The 17837-nt window shown below is 44.6% G+C and overlaps 1 protein-coding gene across 1 annotated transcript in view; it reads left to right on the top strand.

Annotated features, from left to right (window-relative positions):
* The window catches only part of PALLD (palladin, cytoskeletal associated protein), a 417875-nt gene that overhangs the window by 180774 nt on the left and 219264 nt on the right, over positions 1-17837 (top strand). Inside the window, exons 8-9 of the mRNA XM_007457377.1 lie at positions 13438-13557; positions 15342-15681. Coding sequence (XP_007457439.1) covers positions 13438-13557; positions 15342-15681 — 460 coding nt within the window. The remainder of the gene's footprint in view (positions 1-13437; positions 13558-15341; positions 15682-17837) is intronic.

Below are 17837 nucleotides of genomic sequence, written 5' to 3'. Positions count from 1 at the left end.
CCTATGCTACACCAGGAGGAAAGGCATCTTGCCCTGGAATTGTACATCCCTGGGCCTCATCAGAGCTGTGTGGTCCAGAAGCCCAGGTGTCCTCCCCTCCCGCCTCGCACTTCTTGTATTTTTATGGCTCCTCATAGACGAAAATGATGTTTATAAGAGAAGCAGAAATTTTTGTCCAGGTGTTTCACAGTGCATCCACCTCGAAGACTGCTTTCTTAGTATTTTTCCCATCAGCAAAGTCACCAGTTTCACTCCCTTCTTGCCAAAGGGTGGAAAATGTGTGTCTCTGCTTCAGCATCACACAGACCCGGCTGCACATCTCTCGGGAGCCAGACGCGGCTTGCGCTTTCTCGGGGATCGTGGTGGCTCCTGGTCAGAGAGACCGAGGTCAGTCCTGAGCTTCTCACACCCGTGCACTGGGGCCTGGAAAGCAGAGTGTGAGCCTGTTAGGGTCCAAAGTGGAAGGGATGCTGAGTGCCATCCTGAGGGAAAAACTGGAATTGATCTGATGCCTTCTTTTTTTTAATTAATTAATTTTTATTGGATTATATAGTTAATTTACAATGTTGTGTAGTTTCAGGTGTACAGCAAAGTGAATCAGTTATACACATATATACATATCCACTCTTTTTTAGGCTCTTTTCCCATATAAGTCATTACAGAGTATTGAGTAGAGTTCCCTGTGCTATACAGTAGGGCCTTATTATCTATTATATATATACAGTAGTGTGTATATGTTGATCCCAATCTCCTAATTTATCCCTCCCCTCCCCTTACCCCCTGGTAACCATAAGTTTGTTTTCTGTCTGTGACTCTACTTCCATTTTGTAAATAAGTTCATTTGTACCATGTTTTTAGATTCCATATATAAGTAATATCATATGATATTTGTTTTTTTCTGACTTACTTCACTCAGTATGACAGTTCTAGGTCCATTCATGTTGCTGCAAATGGCATTATTGTGTTCTTTTTTATGGCTGAGTAATATTCCATTGTATATATGTACCACATCCTCTTTATCCATTCATCTGTTGATGGACATTTAGGTTGCTTCCATGTCCTGGCTATCGTGAATAGTGCTGCAGTGAACATTGGGGTGCATGACTCTTTTTGAATTACGGTTTTCTCTGGATATATGCCCATGACTGGAATTGCTGGATCATATGGTAGCTCTATTTTTAGTTTTCTAAGGAACCTCCACACTGTTCTCCATAGTGGCTGTACCAGTTTACATTCCCACCAATAATGTAGGAGAGTTCCCTTTTCTCCACACCCTCTCCAGAGTTTATTGTTTGTAGAGTTTCTGATGATGGCCATTCTGACCCATGTGAGGTGATACCTCACTGTGGTTTTTATTTGCATTTCTCTAATAATTAGTGATGTTGAGCATCTTTTCACGTGCATATTGGCCATCCGTATGTTATCTTTGGAGAAAGGTCTATTTAGATCTTCCTCCCATTTTTTGATTGGGTTGTTTGGGTTTTTTTCCTATTGAGCTGCATGAGCTTTTTGTATATTTTGGAGGCTAATCCCTTGTCGTTCGCTTCAGTTGCAAATATTTTCTCCCATTCCGTGGGCTGTCTTTTCGTTTTGTTTATGGTTTCCTTTGCTGTGCAAAAGCTAATCGCATACCTTCTTGTTGTGAGTTACACTCAAACCCCACCGCCCACCTGTACAGTCCCCACGTCAGGTACTGTGGTCACTTTTCAAACTGGAAACCATACAACTGCATGTTTTGCTGTGACATGGCTTTGTATAAAATTGCACAATGCTGTTCCCTGATACAGGGGACTTCTGAGACTCAGTCTCGTGCATGACCTGATGTGGAAATTCTATAGGGGGTTAAGGCATATCTTTTACATTGCTGTTTTAAATAGACAAGGCAGACATGGATAGATAGATAGATGAATGGATAGATAGATAGGTAGATATAAAAGTAGGAACCAAATATCTCCTTTATCCACAAGAAAGTTTGTGTGAACAAATCTATGGAGTAGGTTATCTCTTCTGCTGCTTTATGTACAATAACACTAAAATCTTGGGCCAAAAATTCTGAAGGTGTTCTTGGTGGAATGGATTAAGACTGCTTTGGTCTTGCATTTTGGATTCTGTTTGAGCTCATGCAACTCTTCTTTCATCGTGTTTTATCCATTGTCATCACCTACACAGGTGATATGATTTATTAAATGTCTCCCGTGATCTGTGTTGGAAAATCATAAACTAAGCATCATCTGAAAATTTAAAACACTGGGGAGAAACTGCATAGTTTAGTTTCTGAGTACGTGTGTGTTTGAAAATTGAAAGCTCTCAACACACCAACTAAGAAGGAGTATTTGGGTGAGGAGGGAAGAGAGAAACTCCTTCAGCCCCTCCACCACCCCTCAGACCCCATACACGCCTGTCTCAGTCATGTTTGCTGTTTTGCTTCTAGAATATAGTTTGTTTTTTGTTTTTTGTTTTTTTTGTGGTACACGGGCCTCTCACTGTTGTGGCCTCTCCCGTTGCGGATCACAGTCTCTGGACGTGCAGGCTCAGTGGCCATGGCTCACGGGCCCAGCCGCTCCGCGGCACGTGGGATCTTCCCAGACCGGGGCACGAACCCGTGTCCCCTGCATCGGCAGGCGGACTCTCAACCACTGCACCACCAGGGAAGCCCTAGAATATAGTTTTGATCATGAATTATTTAGTGAAACCAGTCCTCAGCACCATCATGGGGTAGTCTGGCCTCTAGAATGTTCTTAAATGCTTTTTGGTTTAATGTGGCAAAATCATGCCAAGAAGAGCGGGAGACGGAAGGCCTTCCTCGTAAACTGCATGTCCTAGCAGCGTATGAAAAAGTCTGCCCTCGCTGTGTTCACTGAATTTTCTTATTTTTCTTTTCCCTTTGGTTCGATCTGGAAGCATTTAAGGAAACAGACTCCTCCGTTCAAACCACAATAATAGTGCTTGCTGAAGACAGATAATTCTTGATAGAGCAATATTTCAAGCAAATCTGTCAATACAAGGCAAACACGTATATAGTCAGGAGCTATGAAAAACAAGACACCACTAGTCTTCCTTGACCTCTGATAATTCCTCCACAATTATACTCTCCACGACTTGGTTGTAATTGCTTCCTTTTTTTCATACAGGACCATTAAAACACTCTGCCTCAGAGAAATTCCCTGGTGGTCCAGGGAGTCGGCACTTCTACTGCCATGGTCTGGGTTTGATCCCTGGTCAGGGAACTAAAATACTGCAAGCTGAGATGCGTGGCCAAAAAAAAAAAAATACCCTTCCTCAGGAATCTACCCTTGACATGGAGAATTAAATAAAATCCACATGCATGAACGACTGTTCAAGTGGCTGCTTACATGAGTTGTTATGAATTAGAACTTTAGAACAAGCACATACTAACACATATTTGTAGTTAAACAACGTCCTGATTTGCCTGACAGAACCAGATATGATTGCGATTCCTTTACTAATAGGCAAATGTTTTCTAACATTGACTTGAAGTTGACCATTGATGCTTCCAGGGGAAAAAACAGAACATGTATTGAATCTTTTACTGTCCTTAAGTGACCTGATGGACTATTACATCCAACACACAGACCTCTGAACTACTCAACCTTAGAGAATGTACATAGGAACTGGCTTCCCTTGTGGCTGTTTTTTAGCCAGTGTTGAATGGAGAGGAGAAAAATTGACATGACTACGATACATCTGAGGCAAGAGATGAATTTTACAGAACTAGGTCGGAGATATTCTCCAAGTGCTAAAATATAAGTAGCCTTTGAAATTCAGAACATATCTGAGCATTCTGGTTTTCCTGCCCTCTCTCCCCTTCCTGACATGATCACCCGTGCTCTCTCCCCGCTGGCTGGCCGCCCTCCCTCCCTTTCTTTCCCCATATCCCCCCTCATTTATTTATATATCTCTTTTCTTTTTTCTTATTCATGGGCAAGATATTTTAAAGCCCTAGAAATGAAACTGAAATGCACTAGTGCCTGGTCACAGCCCCCGTAGGGATTAGATGTTTAGATAAAGAAGGAAATAGCCCATTCCCTGCCGATGGATTTGTGCAACGGAAACAGGTTTTTCTTGTCACTCCTCTGCTGGGTCTGTCTGATGTGTTTTCCACTCCTATCTCGTCTAGACAGAAGTCAGCTTGCATCACCCATCTTCTCAGACAGCTTTGTGAGTCCATAGCAGTCAGCTTACGCAGAACCCACATGTGTCTGTCATAGTACCTGCTCTGGCCTCCTTTGTTGACGTTCCGACTTTACCCTGATTGCATCCTTCAAAGACCAGTGTGTGTGTGGGGGCAGGGCCACAGAAGACTCCTTGGACAGCTGTCCGCGCTCAGGTCCTGACTCAGCCATCTGCAAACAGCCACAAACTGTATCGCGTTACTTCTGTAGCAGTGTCTCATGGCACGCAAAATCAAAACTCCAAAAACCAACGTGTCTTGCTGGTTGGGGAACGGTGCACATAAAAGCGCGGTGCTATGACTTTCAGTGTGCATCCAGGGCCACCCACCCTCCTAGATCTTGGAGAGTGGAATCTGTGCTTTGGTCCCGTGAGTCACAATGTGAAGTAAATTATAGTTTAAATGTACTGAGGTGCTGAGCAGTAGGAGGGCAACGGTGAGGATGTTTGAATGCGATTCCAGGTTAAGATGGTGGAGTAAACAAAGGTGGGTTGGGTAAAGCCTATGGTTCCCAAACCGTGTGGCAAGGCACCCTGGGTGCCACACCATCTGGCAGAGGTTCTGGAGATGCTGGAGGTTTTTGACAAACACAGTGACACTTGACATCTCACGGGGACGACTGCCGGCTTGAAACAGTTCCAACATTACATCACTCTGCATTCTCTTCTGTGACGTTGCATCTTTGTGAAACTGAGTTTTTGGTGTGTATGTGATAAAAAGCAAGTCCCACGTGAAAATCAGGTGGACAGTGAAAGCAGGCTGGCTGTGTCCCATCTGATTCCAGGAGGGATTGTGCCCTCCCAGCAGATACACACATCCATTAGTAAGTGACTGTGGTGATTTAAGAATAAAATATTGGTATTTTTCCTTCAATTTATATGTATTTTTTAAAACAATAACTAACTTGTTAAGACCTAAATATTATTACGTTCTTTAGAAAGAACTGCTTAACGAAGGAGGCTATTCAGTATATCTTTAGGTTTTGGAGCACCGTAAAAAATGACTGAGACACTTAGGGTCTCGTGAACCAAGAAGGTTTGGGGAGAAATCTCTGGGGAGAGAGGGAAAGGCACCAAGACAGCAAAGGGAAAACTGCGTGACTGTTGGAACCCTGAGATCTGCGTGCCTCTGCCCCGCCCCCCCAAACTGGCCTCTAGAAGGCCAGCCTGGTGGAGACCGAAGGGCTCATTTCTGGGTGATGGCAGCATCCCAAGAGAAGAAAAATCCATCCATAATGGTGCGGGAGTTTCTCCAAGACAGAGGCCATCTAGATTACACCCAGGGGAAGTCCAGGGCGAACGGCTGCTCTCTGCTGTCCAGATTCCCGTCAGCTCAGAGCCACGTCGGACAAGAAGAGATCAAAGGCATCTGAAGAAACCTCCCTCTGGGATGATGCAGGAGAGCACGAGCAACTCCCCAGAAAGCAGCTTGGAGGAAACAGACTTGCAAAGAGAAGAAAATGTAAAAACAAAGCAACGCTCTCGTCGGAGGGGTAAGAAAATCAGTGCATCCAAGAAGTAAAAATAACAGGTATAAGTGGGAAGGAGAGGGGGGCCGTTCAGAGAACAAGGGATGCGTGCGAGGAAAACGCTGGTAGCAGAAGGGAAGTTAGGAAGCGTCTCGAAAAAGACGGAGAAGGGATGTAAGAGAGAAAAGGTAAGAAAATTAGACGATAGAGACCCGCCCCGGTAGACTACACGTTCATAAGTAGGATTCCAGGAGGAGAGAACAAAGGGGAGAGATTATCAGTGAAATTTGTTTTTCATTCCCCAAACGGAAGGATATCAGTTTCCAGATTGAAAGGACCCGCTGAGAGCACAACGTATGAAAACACACTGACAGCAGCGTGCACCGCTGTGAAATTCACAACATCCAGGACGAGGCCATGATTCTCCCCGTGTCCAGGGAGGAAGCACCAGGTCACAGCAAACTAACAGTATCAGAGTGACCTAGGACTTGTCAGCAGGCTTACTAGGCACACAGACAGCGAAGCATCGCCTTCCAGATTCTGGTGTAAAATGACCTCCAACTCCATAAGGAGATGTGGTCAAGATTTTTCAGAGTTGCAGGGTCTCAAGGATTTTCCTCCACAGCTTGTCTGTAGGGTGTGCTCCCTGCAGCGAGAGAATTCACTGGCCAGAGCAAGATGTGAGGACAGGAGCATGACAGCAAATGCAGCCAGAGGCCGGGGTCCCCGGGAGGCATGGCTACACATAGATGTGTGACAAGGACAGACATGGCAAGGCATTCATCCCTGAGAGCTCAGGGCCGCCGCCCATCTCCTGCCCTGACAATGGACGGTTGCAGGTGAGCTGACCCCAGGTGGCATCTCTGCTTGGCCTGGCCTGTCACTGCCTGCTGGGTCAGTTGGGAACACTGTTACCGCCCACAGAAGTGCTCTGATTTGACCCGGTGCTGAGATCTGGAAGTTGGCCATGTTGACCTTAAGAGAGATTACGGAGACACAGACACCACCAGTGATTCCTCCGGGCTGTCCAGTTCCTGCCCAAGCTTAGCCCCTCCAGGTACCCACTGACCCACCCTTGGGAGCCCCAGATTTCCCAGGAAACCCTGTGGCCTTGCCCACCCCTTACCCCTGAGGGCTTTGGTAAACGTCTGGGGAAGTTGAACTTTTTTCTGACAGTGGGAAGGTGGCCTTTTTTTTTTTTTTTTTTTAACATCTTTATTGGAGTATAATTGCTTTACAATGGTGTGTTAGTTTCTGCTGTATAACAAAGTGAATCAGCTATATGCATACGTGTATCCCCTCCCTCTTGCGTCTCCCTCCCACTTTCCCTATCCCACCCCTCTAGGTGGTCACAAAGCACTGAGCTGATCTCCCTGTGCTATGCGGCTGCTTCCCACTAGCTATCTATTTTACATTTGGTAGTGTATATATGTTCATGCCACTCTGTCACTTTGTTCCAGCTTACCCTTCCCCCTCCCCATGTCCTCAAGTCCATTCTCTACATCTGCGTCTTTATTCCTGTCCTGCCCCTAGGTTCTTCAGAACCATTTTTTTTTTCCTTTTTAGATTCCATATATATGTGTCAGCATACGGTATTTGTTGTTATATTTCTGACTTACTTCACTCTGTATGACAGACTCTAGGTCCATCCACCTCACTACAAATAGCTCAATTTTGTTACCTTTTATGGCTGAGTAATATTCCATTGTATATATGTGCCCCATCTTCTTTATCCATTCATCTGTCGATGGATACTTAGGTTGCTTCCATGTCCTGGCTATTGTAAATAGAGCTGCAATGAACAGTGTGGTACATGACTCTTTTTGAATTACGGTTTTCTCAGGGTATATGCCCAGTAGTGGGATTGCTGGGTCATATGGTAGTTCTATTTGTAGTTTATAAGGAACCTCCATACTGTTCTCCATAGTGGCTGTATCAGATTACATTCCCACCAACAATGCAAGAGGGTTCCCTTTTCTCCACACCCTCTCCAGCATTTATTGTTTCTAGATTTTTTGATGATGGCCATTCTGACAGGTGTGAGGTGATACCTCATTGTAGTTTTGATTTGCATTTCTCTAATGATTGGTGATGTTGAGCATCCTTTCATGTGTTTGTTGTCAATCTGTATGTCTTCTTTGGAGAAATGTCTAGTTAGGTCTTCTGCCCATTTTTGGATTGGGTTGTTTGTTTATTTGATATTGAGCTGCATGAGCTGCTTGTATATTTTGGAGATTAATCCTTTGTCAGTTGCTTCATTTGCAAATGTTTTCTCCCATTCTGTGGGTTGTCTTTTCATCTTATGTTTTCTTTTGCTGTGCAAAAGCTTTTAAGTTTTATTAAGTCCTGTTTGTTCATTTTTGGTTTTATTTCCATTTCTCTAGCAGATGGGTCAAAAAGGATCTTGCTGTGATATATGTCATAGAGTGTTCTTCCTATGTTTTCCTCTAAGAGTTTTATAGTGTGTGGCCTTACATTTAGGTCTCTAATCCATTTTGAGTTTATTTTTGTGTATGGTGTTAGGGAGTGTTCTAATTTCATTCTTTTACATGTAGCTGTCCCGTTTTCCCAGCACCACTTATTGAAGAGGCTGTAGGTGGCCTTTTCTTTACACAACAAGATAAATGCTTGTTAGTCAGCATTTAAAAACTTAGTGAAGTAAGTCAGACAGAAAAAGACAAATATCATAGGATATCACTTATACATGGAATCTAAAGAAATGGTACAAATGAACCTATTTACAAAACAGAAAAAGAGTCACAGATGTAGAAAACTTATGGTTACCAGGGGGTAAAAGGGGAAGGGATAATATGGGAGATTGGGACTGACATATACACACTACTGTGTGTAAAATAGTTGACTAATAAGGACCTACTGTATAGCACAGGGAACTCTACTCAATACTATGTAATGGCCTATGTGGGAAAAGAATCTAAAAAAGAGCAGATATATGCATATGTATAACTGATTCACTTGCTGTACAGCAGAAACTAATACAACATTGTAAATCAACTATACTCTAAAAAAAATTAAAACAAAAACTAAAGAACACATTTTTGAAGGATACATACATATGTGGTAAACATATAAGGAAAATCAAAGGAGTGATTATCTCTAAAGGGGAAGGAAGATTCAGCTGGGGAGGGCGTATGGGGCATTCTGCAATATTGGTCATCTTTTATTGCTTAGACTTATTTTTTTGTTTGTTTTGTTTTTTTTGTTTTGCGGTACGTGGACCTCTCACTGCTGTGGCCTCTCCCGTTGCGGAGCACAGACTCCGGACGCGCAGGCTCAGTGGCCATGGCTCACGGGCCCAGCCGCTCCGCGGCATGTGGGATCCTCCCGGACCGGGGCACGAACCCGCGTCCTCTGCATCGGCAGGTGGACTCTCAACCACTGCGCCGCCAGGGAAGCCCTTATTGCTTAGACTTATTGATGGGTGTGCAGGGTTTCATTTCATTGTTACTCCTTAAACTGTGCATTTTTATTAAAAATTTTTTTTGAAGCTTAGGTAATTTATAATGTGTTAAGTTCTGCTGTACAGCAAAGTGACTCAGTTATACATATACATACATTCTTTTTCATATTCTTTTCCCTTATGGTTCATCTCAGCATATTGAATATCGTTCCCTGTGCTCTACAGTAGGACCTTGTTGTTTATCCATCCTATATGTACTAGTTTGCATCTGCTAACCCCAAACTCCCAATCCATCCCTTCCCCAGCCCGCTCCTCTTTGGCAACCACAAGTGTGTTCTCTATGTCCGTGAGTCTTAAACTGTGTATTTTAAATATCTTTCTCTATAGATGGTACAGTTTGAAGTTTTTAAAAATCCTTTATAAAAATTTATACAAGCCTTAGAGTTACCCACACTGAATCTCATCTTGCTGATTTTAGCCCAGTCCTCTTTTATTAGTTGTGTTAGCCAAACACGTATGCGGTTTGGAAGGTAAAAGCTGGATTTTTTTTTTATTTTTAAGTTAGGCTGGCCCCCAAAGGGGGGAAAACAAAAACCTGTGAAGGAAGACATTTATGAAAGTGTTCCCTCATTACCCAGAGGACTTAGTAATATTTATTCTTGCTGCTTCATCAGTTTATGTTTCTGCAAACAAAATGGTTTTGTTTGTATTTAACCAAGAGTTCAGCATGTCCAAGAACTTGAGTGAAATTTGGGGTTAACCTCTGAGAGATATTTATGTGATTAAGTAATTTTTAGGTAACTTCAGAAAGCAGAATTTACCATTGGCAAAAATGGTTTCCAATTTACTAAGTTATTATATGCCCTCAAATCAAAAGTCACCAGTTAGGAAAATTGGATTAAAAAGGATTGCACTTAGAGTTATTAATAACTTTAAATTTTTTCATTTTTTGAAGGACAGTTTTTTAACAAAAATAAGTGAGCCTCTGTTTGCCTTTATTTGAGACAGGCAGTCACTTTCTGATTCCCATCCCTCACCAAAGTGTACTTCACAGATATCTTAAGGTCTTTGTTCGGATAAGATGTTACTAGATGAAAACTCAGTGCTGCAGCTGGGCTCATCTCCTATCCTGCTGCCTTTCTTCATCCCTGTAATGTCAGAGCCATCCAAGCTGAGATGCTCCTTTCTCTCAGCAAAATGTAAGCCTCTTGTCACTTCTGGATGAAATTTTCCAAGAGAATCAAAGCTGCACAAGTTTTAGGGCATTGGACTAATGTTTTATCTAGTAAAAGTCCCTGAGACATAGCAATGTCCGAAGATCACCAGAAGAACTTGCCACTGCTTTTTTATTCTTATTTTTTTCTTCCATATGTAGACTGTCCAGTCGGTCATCAGCTCTGTGCATGAGTCTACCTCATTTTATGCAATAGAAGTGTTCCTGAAAATTCATAGAAAATGAAGTTAGTTCAGTCAGATTTGAAACATGCAATCTTTTTATTCTCAAAAGGGCCCTCTGGAGAAGGGGCAACTGTATAAACAAGCTCAGGTTTTCTTAAAATGGCATAGCTTAAAAAAATAATCAAACTTGTAGATAACATAAGAAGACACTCTAAGAGTTGGCCAGATCATCACTCCAAAGCCACTTTCTCTTATCCCTGCTGGATAAGATTTTATCCTGATTTAAAATTGTAGGTTCAGGGCACAGAATTGTATTAACTGTAAACACAGTGTTTACAGGGAAAGTTTTCTCAGGCATTGAGATCAATGGCATTTCTCTGTGTCTCCAGGAAGTCCATCTTTCCAGGCTGAGAGAAGACCGTTCAAGTGCGTCAGCCCTGGGACGACAGTGCAGGGAGGGTGGGGTCAGCCATGGCAGCTGACAGCCCCAGGCTCCCAACAGCATCCTCTAAGATGGAGCCCATCTCCCAGAGGACAGCCAGGATTGGGGGGGGGGGGGGGTTTCCCCAAATCTCAACAGACTGGGCTGTTCATTTCTTCTCCCACCGTCATGGCCACGTGACAGTGTCCTTTGGACTGGGCTTGTATCCTTCCAGTGTATCTCATATATTGGAGGACACACAGCCCACCTACTTGGGCAGATGGGTTTCTAGTGAGTTACTTGGATAGTGAGAGTAATTGAAGTGTTCAGATCCAGGAAACTCCTTGTTTCCCATCTTAAATCTTTTATTACTTCATTTCACATTGGGTTTCTCATGTCCTGGACCAGGAAAAAATGCAGAACAGCTAAGAGGCCTTGTGCTGTAGGAAGGAGGAGCTTGTGGGGGACGGGGTGTGACCGTCAGCATTTTGGCCTCCACACTGATTAACCATGACCTTGAGAGGGTCCCTTTGGACCTTGGACCTCACTTGAAGAAATGAGCAACTTGGGCTAGTCCACGTGCAGTCCTTTACAGCTGTAATATCCTGTGCTTTATTGACCCTCCTCTGGTTAAGGACCCTTCTAACTCATCTCGTAACCATATGTATTCAATTTAAAATTCCCAGTCCCCGTTGCCTTTCCAGATACATCTCACTTTCCCAGTGATTCATCTTATGTGAAGCTCTGACTTGAATTATTTCCACACTTTATTCCTCTTTGATTGAGAAGCCTTGAACTGTGTGCAGTACACTCAGAAACACACAGGGTACCTTCCTTCACGCTCTCTGTCATCCTGTCGTTTTCCTTCTGTTCAGTGAGCCTTTTTATCAATAAAATAAAAAGGAGTGGGCTCACTCCACGGGCTGTGGCTGGCCTCCAGGTTGGCAGGGATGAGCTGGGTGGTCTCAGTTGTGGTGGCCTATCTCTGCTCAGGGGCCCCTTTCTCCAGCCCCATGGCCTCCATCGCTGAGGGGTTCAGCTGGGCTTCCAGAGATGGAGCAGAACCAGAGGGGACCTGAGGCTTTGGCTCAGAACAGACATCACTCGCACCGCTTCCATGGTTAAAACAGCCGTCAGGCCAGCCGAAACCCCAGGGCTAGGGAAGGGAATGGGGCTGCAGAGTCCCAATGCAGCGGGGCCTGGATGCAGGAGGGGGTAACTGCAGCCATTCCTGCAAAAAATCTATGGTACAGAGTCTCACGTGGCCCACATAATGTGCGAATAATCGACAGGCTCTGTGGGAATCAGGAGTATATGACTTTTCTTAACATTTACCAACACAATCATCTTATGTTACTCGTACAATATAGACAATCATTGAATTTAAAAATAGTTAATGCACTCCCATAATAATACATACGTACATTAATTAATTAATTAGAAATAGCTAGATCAAGCTTCTTAATGGAACAGCTAACAGTTGCTGACGACAAAGCATTTAGCACGTGCCAGGCAGCACCCTAAGAACAGTGTGTATCATGTCACAAGAATAGATGGTCGTGGGGAGTGTGGAGTCTGGAGCCCATCTTGGTTCAAGTTGCCACTCATGAGCTGCGTGACTTTGGGTAAATCAATTAGCCTTACTGTGTTTCAGCTTTCCTGTCTGTAAGACAGGCTAAGCGTAGTAAATGTAACTCGTAAGGTTGACATGAGGGTTAAATCTAAATTCATCTATATTCAGTGCTGTTAGCGTTACCTACTGCCTGAGAAGGGCTTACGTAACTGTCAGCTGTTGTCACGGTTACCATCATCACCCCTCACAGTAACCCTGTGACGGTTGATTGATGAGTCATGATTCATACAAATCCTGTAAGGTAGGTCCTCTTATTATCTCCATCTTCTAGGTAAGGGCACTGAAGTTCGGGGAGGTGGACCAAAGTCACAAAAGCCCCATGGGGCAGCGCCCTCATTCAAGCCCCAGCAGCTGGTCCCAGAGTCCGGGCTTTGCATGCTACAGAACATGGCTGCACTGTGTAACAGTAGTTTCCAGAATAATTGTCTGCAGTCAAACATTTCCGTGTTATGTTCTTTTTTTTCCCCATTGTCAGCTTTTCAGAGAAGCTTGATTTTCCCCACCAGTGGCTTTTCAATTGAGCAGCTACATTGTAGTTGAAAGGCCTTCCATGACCATCAACCAGACTAGTCAGGAGCTGGCATCTTCCATATGCCTGGCACAGGGGCACACACTTGGCACGCTTCTTGTGTCCTCTACACAGATACACTCGTGAGGTATATGTTATCCCTGTTTTATAGGTGAGAAAACCAAGGCTGATGAAAAATCACAGAGAATGAGTCGTGCTCCAGAGCTTTTGCCACTAGGTTGAATTAAATGTCAAGGGATTCTCTTGTGACTACTTTGTAAAGTGACCCTATAATAATTGTTACTGAATTTGCTTGTTTTGGAAAGGCAGAGGGTCTGGCTTCTTTGGAGCAACTTTGTGGTTGCCCTCTGATGAGTTACTCTGTTCTCTTCCTTCCAGAGGAGATCTGCACCCTCGTTATAGCAGAGACGTTCCCCGAGGACGCCGGGATCTTCACATGCTCGGCGAGCAATGATTACGGGTCAGCGACCAGCACTGCCCAGCTGGTGGTCACCTCAGGTATGCGAGGAGCAAAGGGTTGACGGGTCACCAAGGCAGAAAGGACCCACCTGGAGGACTGCTCAGCCGCCAGGAATGCTTTGCCCCGGGCGTCATCCTCACAACCAGGGTTTCATCACAAAACAAAAGGCTGGGGTGGGAGAGGGGGAGGGGAAGCGGAGATGAAAACACAAAGGTGATGATGATGTAGCAGCGAAACACATGTGGGGCTCTTCCTTCAGTCTTGGGATCTTGGTCTTGGAAACAATGCGATGGCTGCCCAAGGGCCTCCTGCTGGCCCAGAACTATGCTCACACCAGTGTCGACGGGGTCTGGAGATACTGGCACAAATCAGTCACTGTTTAACCCACTAGACAAACCTAGAGAAGCTGTAAAGATCTTAGAAACCAGATTTCATTGAGACTGGACGCCTATGAAAAGCTAAAGGAATGTATTTTATGATTAAAACCAACATTCAGAAATCTCTGGGCAGTTTTTTAAACTCAGAAACTTACTGCTAGGGAAGCAACCTGCAACAGTTATTTTCCTGTATTTCTTTGACCTTTAGTTAACTGTTTTCTACTATTATTAATTAGCTTTACCGGTCTTTACAGCCTCATTTCTGTTGTTTATTTTACAGTGGTTTTTAAAATACCTCTTTGGCCAAGCCCAGTACAGGGCACCATGGTTAGGAGGCAGTGAAGACGCCACCGAATGGCACCTGGATTTCTCTAGAACAGGGAGAACTCGTGCTAGGGGGCGGCAGAGGCACAGAAAAAACCAGTTTAGGGCTGTAGTGGGGAATTGGTGCTTTTTCGTCTTCATTAAGAGAAGAAATGTCGAGTTCACCTTAACGGGACACCAGTTGATAGGAATGAGGGCTCTGAGTGTTAACAGGAAACTCTGGGGTCATGATCAGAGCTCCAGGGAGGATCCCAGTATTTTGATTTTGAGTTGAAGACGGTCCCAGCAAATGGCCACAGCAAGAGTGCAGTGCTCCAACCACGTGGCCGAAACTCCGGGCTCCACGTCCACATGGCAGAAATTAACATGCAGTATTTCCCATTTTCCTCGGGAATAAATCTGCTCTAGGCCAAACATAAGAGCTATTTCTGAGCTTTCTGTTCACCTCAGTAGGCATTTTTTGGAGCTCTGCTGGACTCTGGGCAAGGCAAGGAATACTCTCATCTTAAGAGTATCTCAGAGATACTCTTAAGATGCGTTCAGGCCATTGACAGTAACAAGCAAAACTTTCTTTTGTACCAAGTTACAGCTGGTGTCAATCATGTGAACGGGAAAAAATTATCCGTGAGATTGTAAGACATTTCCCTTATACTCAGAGCTTCACTTGGCTTTATGATGGATGAATGAATGAGTGACTACCCATTGCCCAGCACAGAAAACCTTTGTAGCCTACACTAACGTCAGCAAAGCTCAGGTAGGATGTTCCATCAGATCCATGGGCTGAAATGCAAGAAGACAAAGCATCATTAGTTGATATTGTTTGTGTTGTCATTTTTTTTTTGATGCTGTTTGTGTGTATGTGTGTGTGTGTGTGTGTGTTTTAACCAAGTTCTGTCTTTAGCTCTTGTTTGTAATGAATTGGTAGCTGGTCTCCCAGCTGGTGGGCCATTCAGGAAATGAAACAGGTGCAGTGAAATCAAGCCTGGGGGAACCAGGCCCCCGCTCGGCATTGCTCCTTTAACAGCTAACAGGACCCTGGGCTCCCAGGCTGTCTGTGATGGTGGGAAGGGGCTGTGGATCCTAAGCATATCACGGTGTCTTCCTCCTGTCCCCTCCCTCAGCCAACATGGACAACTGCGGCTACGACTCAGCTAGAGAGGCCAGCAGTGGCCGCTTCCAGCCCTCCCCGCTGCCCCCTCCAATCTGGGAGACCGGCTCTTTTGAATTGGCTTCACAGAAACCCGCTGAGATCCAGCACGTGACCGGCCCTGTGTTTGGGCTGAGCCCGGCGGCCCTTCAGTTCAATTCCGCCACGGAGAGGGAAACCAATGGCGTCCACCTGGGCCACGGAGTGAATGGACTGATGAATGGAAGAGCTGATGGCAGCAAAGCTCTTCCCAGCGCAGCCGTCCTGCTGTCACCCACAAAGGAGCCCCCGCCCCTGCTTGCCAAACCGAAACTGTGAGTAGTCCTGTACAGCTTGATCACACTGTGGTACTTGTGCTGAATTGCCTCTGTTGCCAGGGAAACCGTTTTGCCTGGGCTCCACCACGGGGCAAGTGGCCCCTCCTGCAGGTGAGTTGTCCCGGGTTGGTGAGACCTTGCTACCAAGTGGGGTCCTTCAAAAATATAAATGATACCCCAAAGTAAAGAAGGTAAATGAGAAGCTTGGTCAAATCTGCCTTTTGCTAAAAACTGTAACTGGTTTCAGCTGTGAAAGTATCTGTGCCTGGTGCAGCCTTCCGACGTATGCAAGGCTGTAGCCCTCCCCAGAAGAGATGGGAAGGGAGTACGTTGAGCTGTCTATTAAAAGCATTTCCAAATGTTTCACATTTAAGAATCGGTAAGGAAATCCGATACAGATAAGCACGGGAAGCCTGAAAGCTGAGGATGGAGATTGCGGGTGCAGACCCTGGGGAAGGAATGAGGGCAGAGCGCCTTGCCCAACCCGACCCACTGGGCTTTGGGATCCACGGAAGGCATGTTTCCGCGGATACCACCTTCGTATTTGGTTTCCATTATTTTGTTAGGATGATAAACCTTGCGTGTGCTGTTTCCATTGGCACCACACCGGGGAGGGTGGTGATAATTGGAGCTGTCACAGTGTCAGAGAAAAGGAATCAGTTAACAGAACAGACCTCGAATCACTGCCCTGATGGAGGTCGGTGGAAATGTCAGAGTCGCATCAAATGTGTACATAGTCTATGTGGCCACATTTCCTTGAGAATGAATTCTCCAGGAGCTGGGAAAGTGCCCTGCGTTTCCCCGTGATGTCTGAGCTTTGTGATTTGGGGCAGGAAGGATGGCTTCAGGATAGGAGTTACTCTTTGCTTCCCTGGTACTGAACAGCCTGCTTTATTCTCCCTTCCATCAGCTCATTGGTGAGAATAGGTAAGGTATTCAAATTAGAATAATATCTTATATCCATACATCACTTTATTGTTAGGCGATTTTATGAGCATTATTAGACCAATCAAGTAACAAATCATCCGGACAGATGGCTTAAGTTAACAAATGGGCTGGCAATTTTATAAAAGTAAACTCCTTGACAATCTTGTGTTGCAGTTTCAGAAATCTCTCTTTCACTACCCCGTGTTTTGTAGGCAGCAGGGCTGCTAGGTTTGTGTACGGTAGCGAATGTTCCATACCCAGACTCCAGGTGGGCTGAGATGCCGGGCAGGTCGCAGGAGCTCAGAAGTGGCAGCCTTAAAAGAGATTTATGCTCTTGTAGCTCCAACCCACTGAATGAATTGCCTCTACTGACTACCTTTATCTTTGCATCTTGAATATGTATTTGCAGTGCTTTTAATGAAATAAGGGACCTGCCCTCCTGAGGGAGAACGGGCGGGGTGTCCACTGACTGGGCTCCGGCTGGGCTCTCAGTGAAGTGTGTCTGCCCTAATAGCTCAGAAAGTGAGTATAAATCACAGGAGAGCAAACGGGAGGGGCTGTTAACTTGCCTTTGCAGCCCTCCTTATCTCAGGAGTTTGAACAAGTCTTCAGCTTTGAGCTGGACTTTAGGTGAGGTTAGTGTCTCTGGGAGGGTGGGGCGCTGTCTGTAAAAGGCAGACAGAACACTTGGGTGGTTATTAAGAGGCTGTGGAGCTACAGGTTTGAAGAGTGACAACATGATCTGCTTCGTCAGGTTTTCAGTATAAAGTAAAATACAGGGAAAATGGATTTCAGTGTTTAAATTCCCTTCATGTGGAAATTTAGGGAAACCTAGTAGCTTAGAAATAACATTGCTAGTAGTAGGTTTTCCTGCTGCTTTCCTTTTTTCAACTCTTTATGTGTTTAAATATGTCCTTAGAGCATCACTTCATGATTTTCACATTGTATAATTTCCTGCCAGTTACTAGGTAGGAAATAATATGTGATTGACACTTGCAAAATATATATCAATTTTTAAAAAATTTTCTTATGAATTGCAGTCCTTTTCTGGATTTTGTTTTAATTACAAAGTGCGTGCTCAAGGTGACAACTCAAACAATACAGGAGTACTTGAGGTAACCAGCGTCATGGTTTGGTACGAGGTCTTCCACCCTTTCTCTGTTGTCACGGTCTTTTCAGAAAAAGTTTGCTCATTGTTTCAGGAGTTGTATCCATTGGTAGGAATG

This window comes from Lipotes vexillifer, unplaced genomic scaffold, assembly GCF_000442215.2.
Source record: "Lipotes vexillifer unplaced genomic scaffold, Lipotes_vexillifer_v1.1 scaffold668, whole genome shotgun sequence".
Taxonomy (NCBI): Eukaryota; Metazoa; Chordata; class Mammalia; order Artiodactyla; family Lipotidae; genus Lipotes; species Lipotes vexillifer.
Note: the sequence above shows the minus strand (reverse complement) of the source record. Positions and strands in the feature narration are given on the sequence as shown.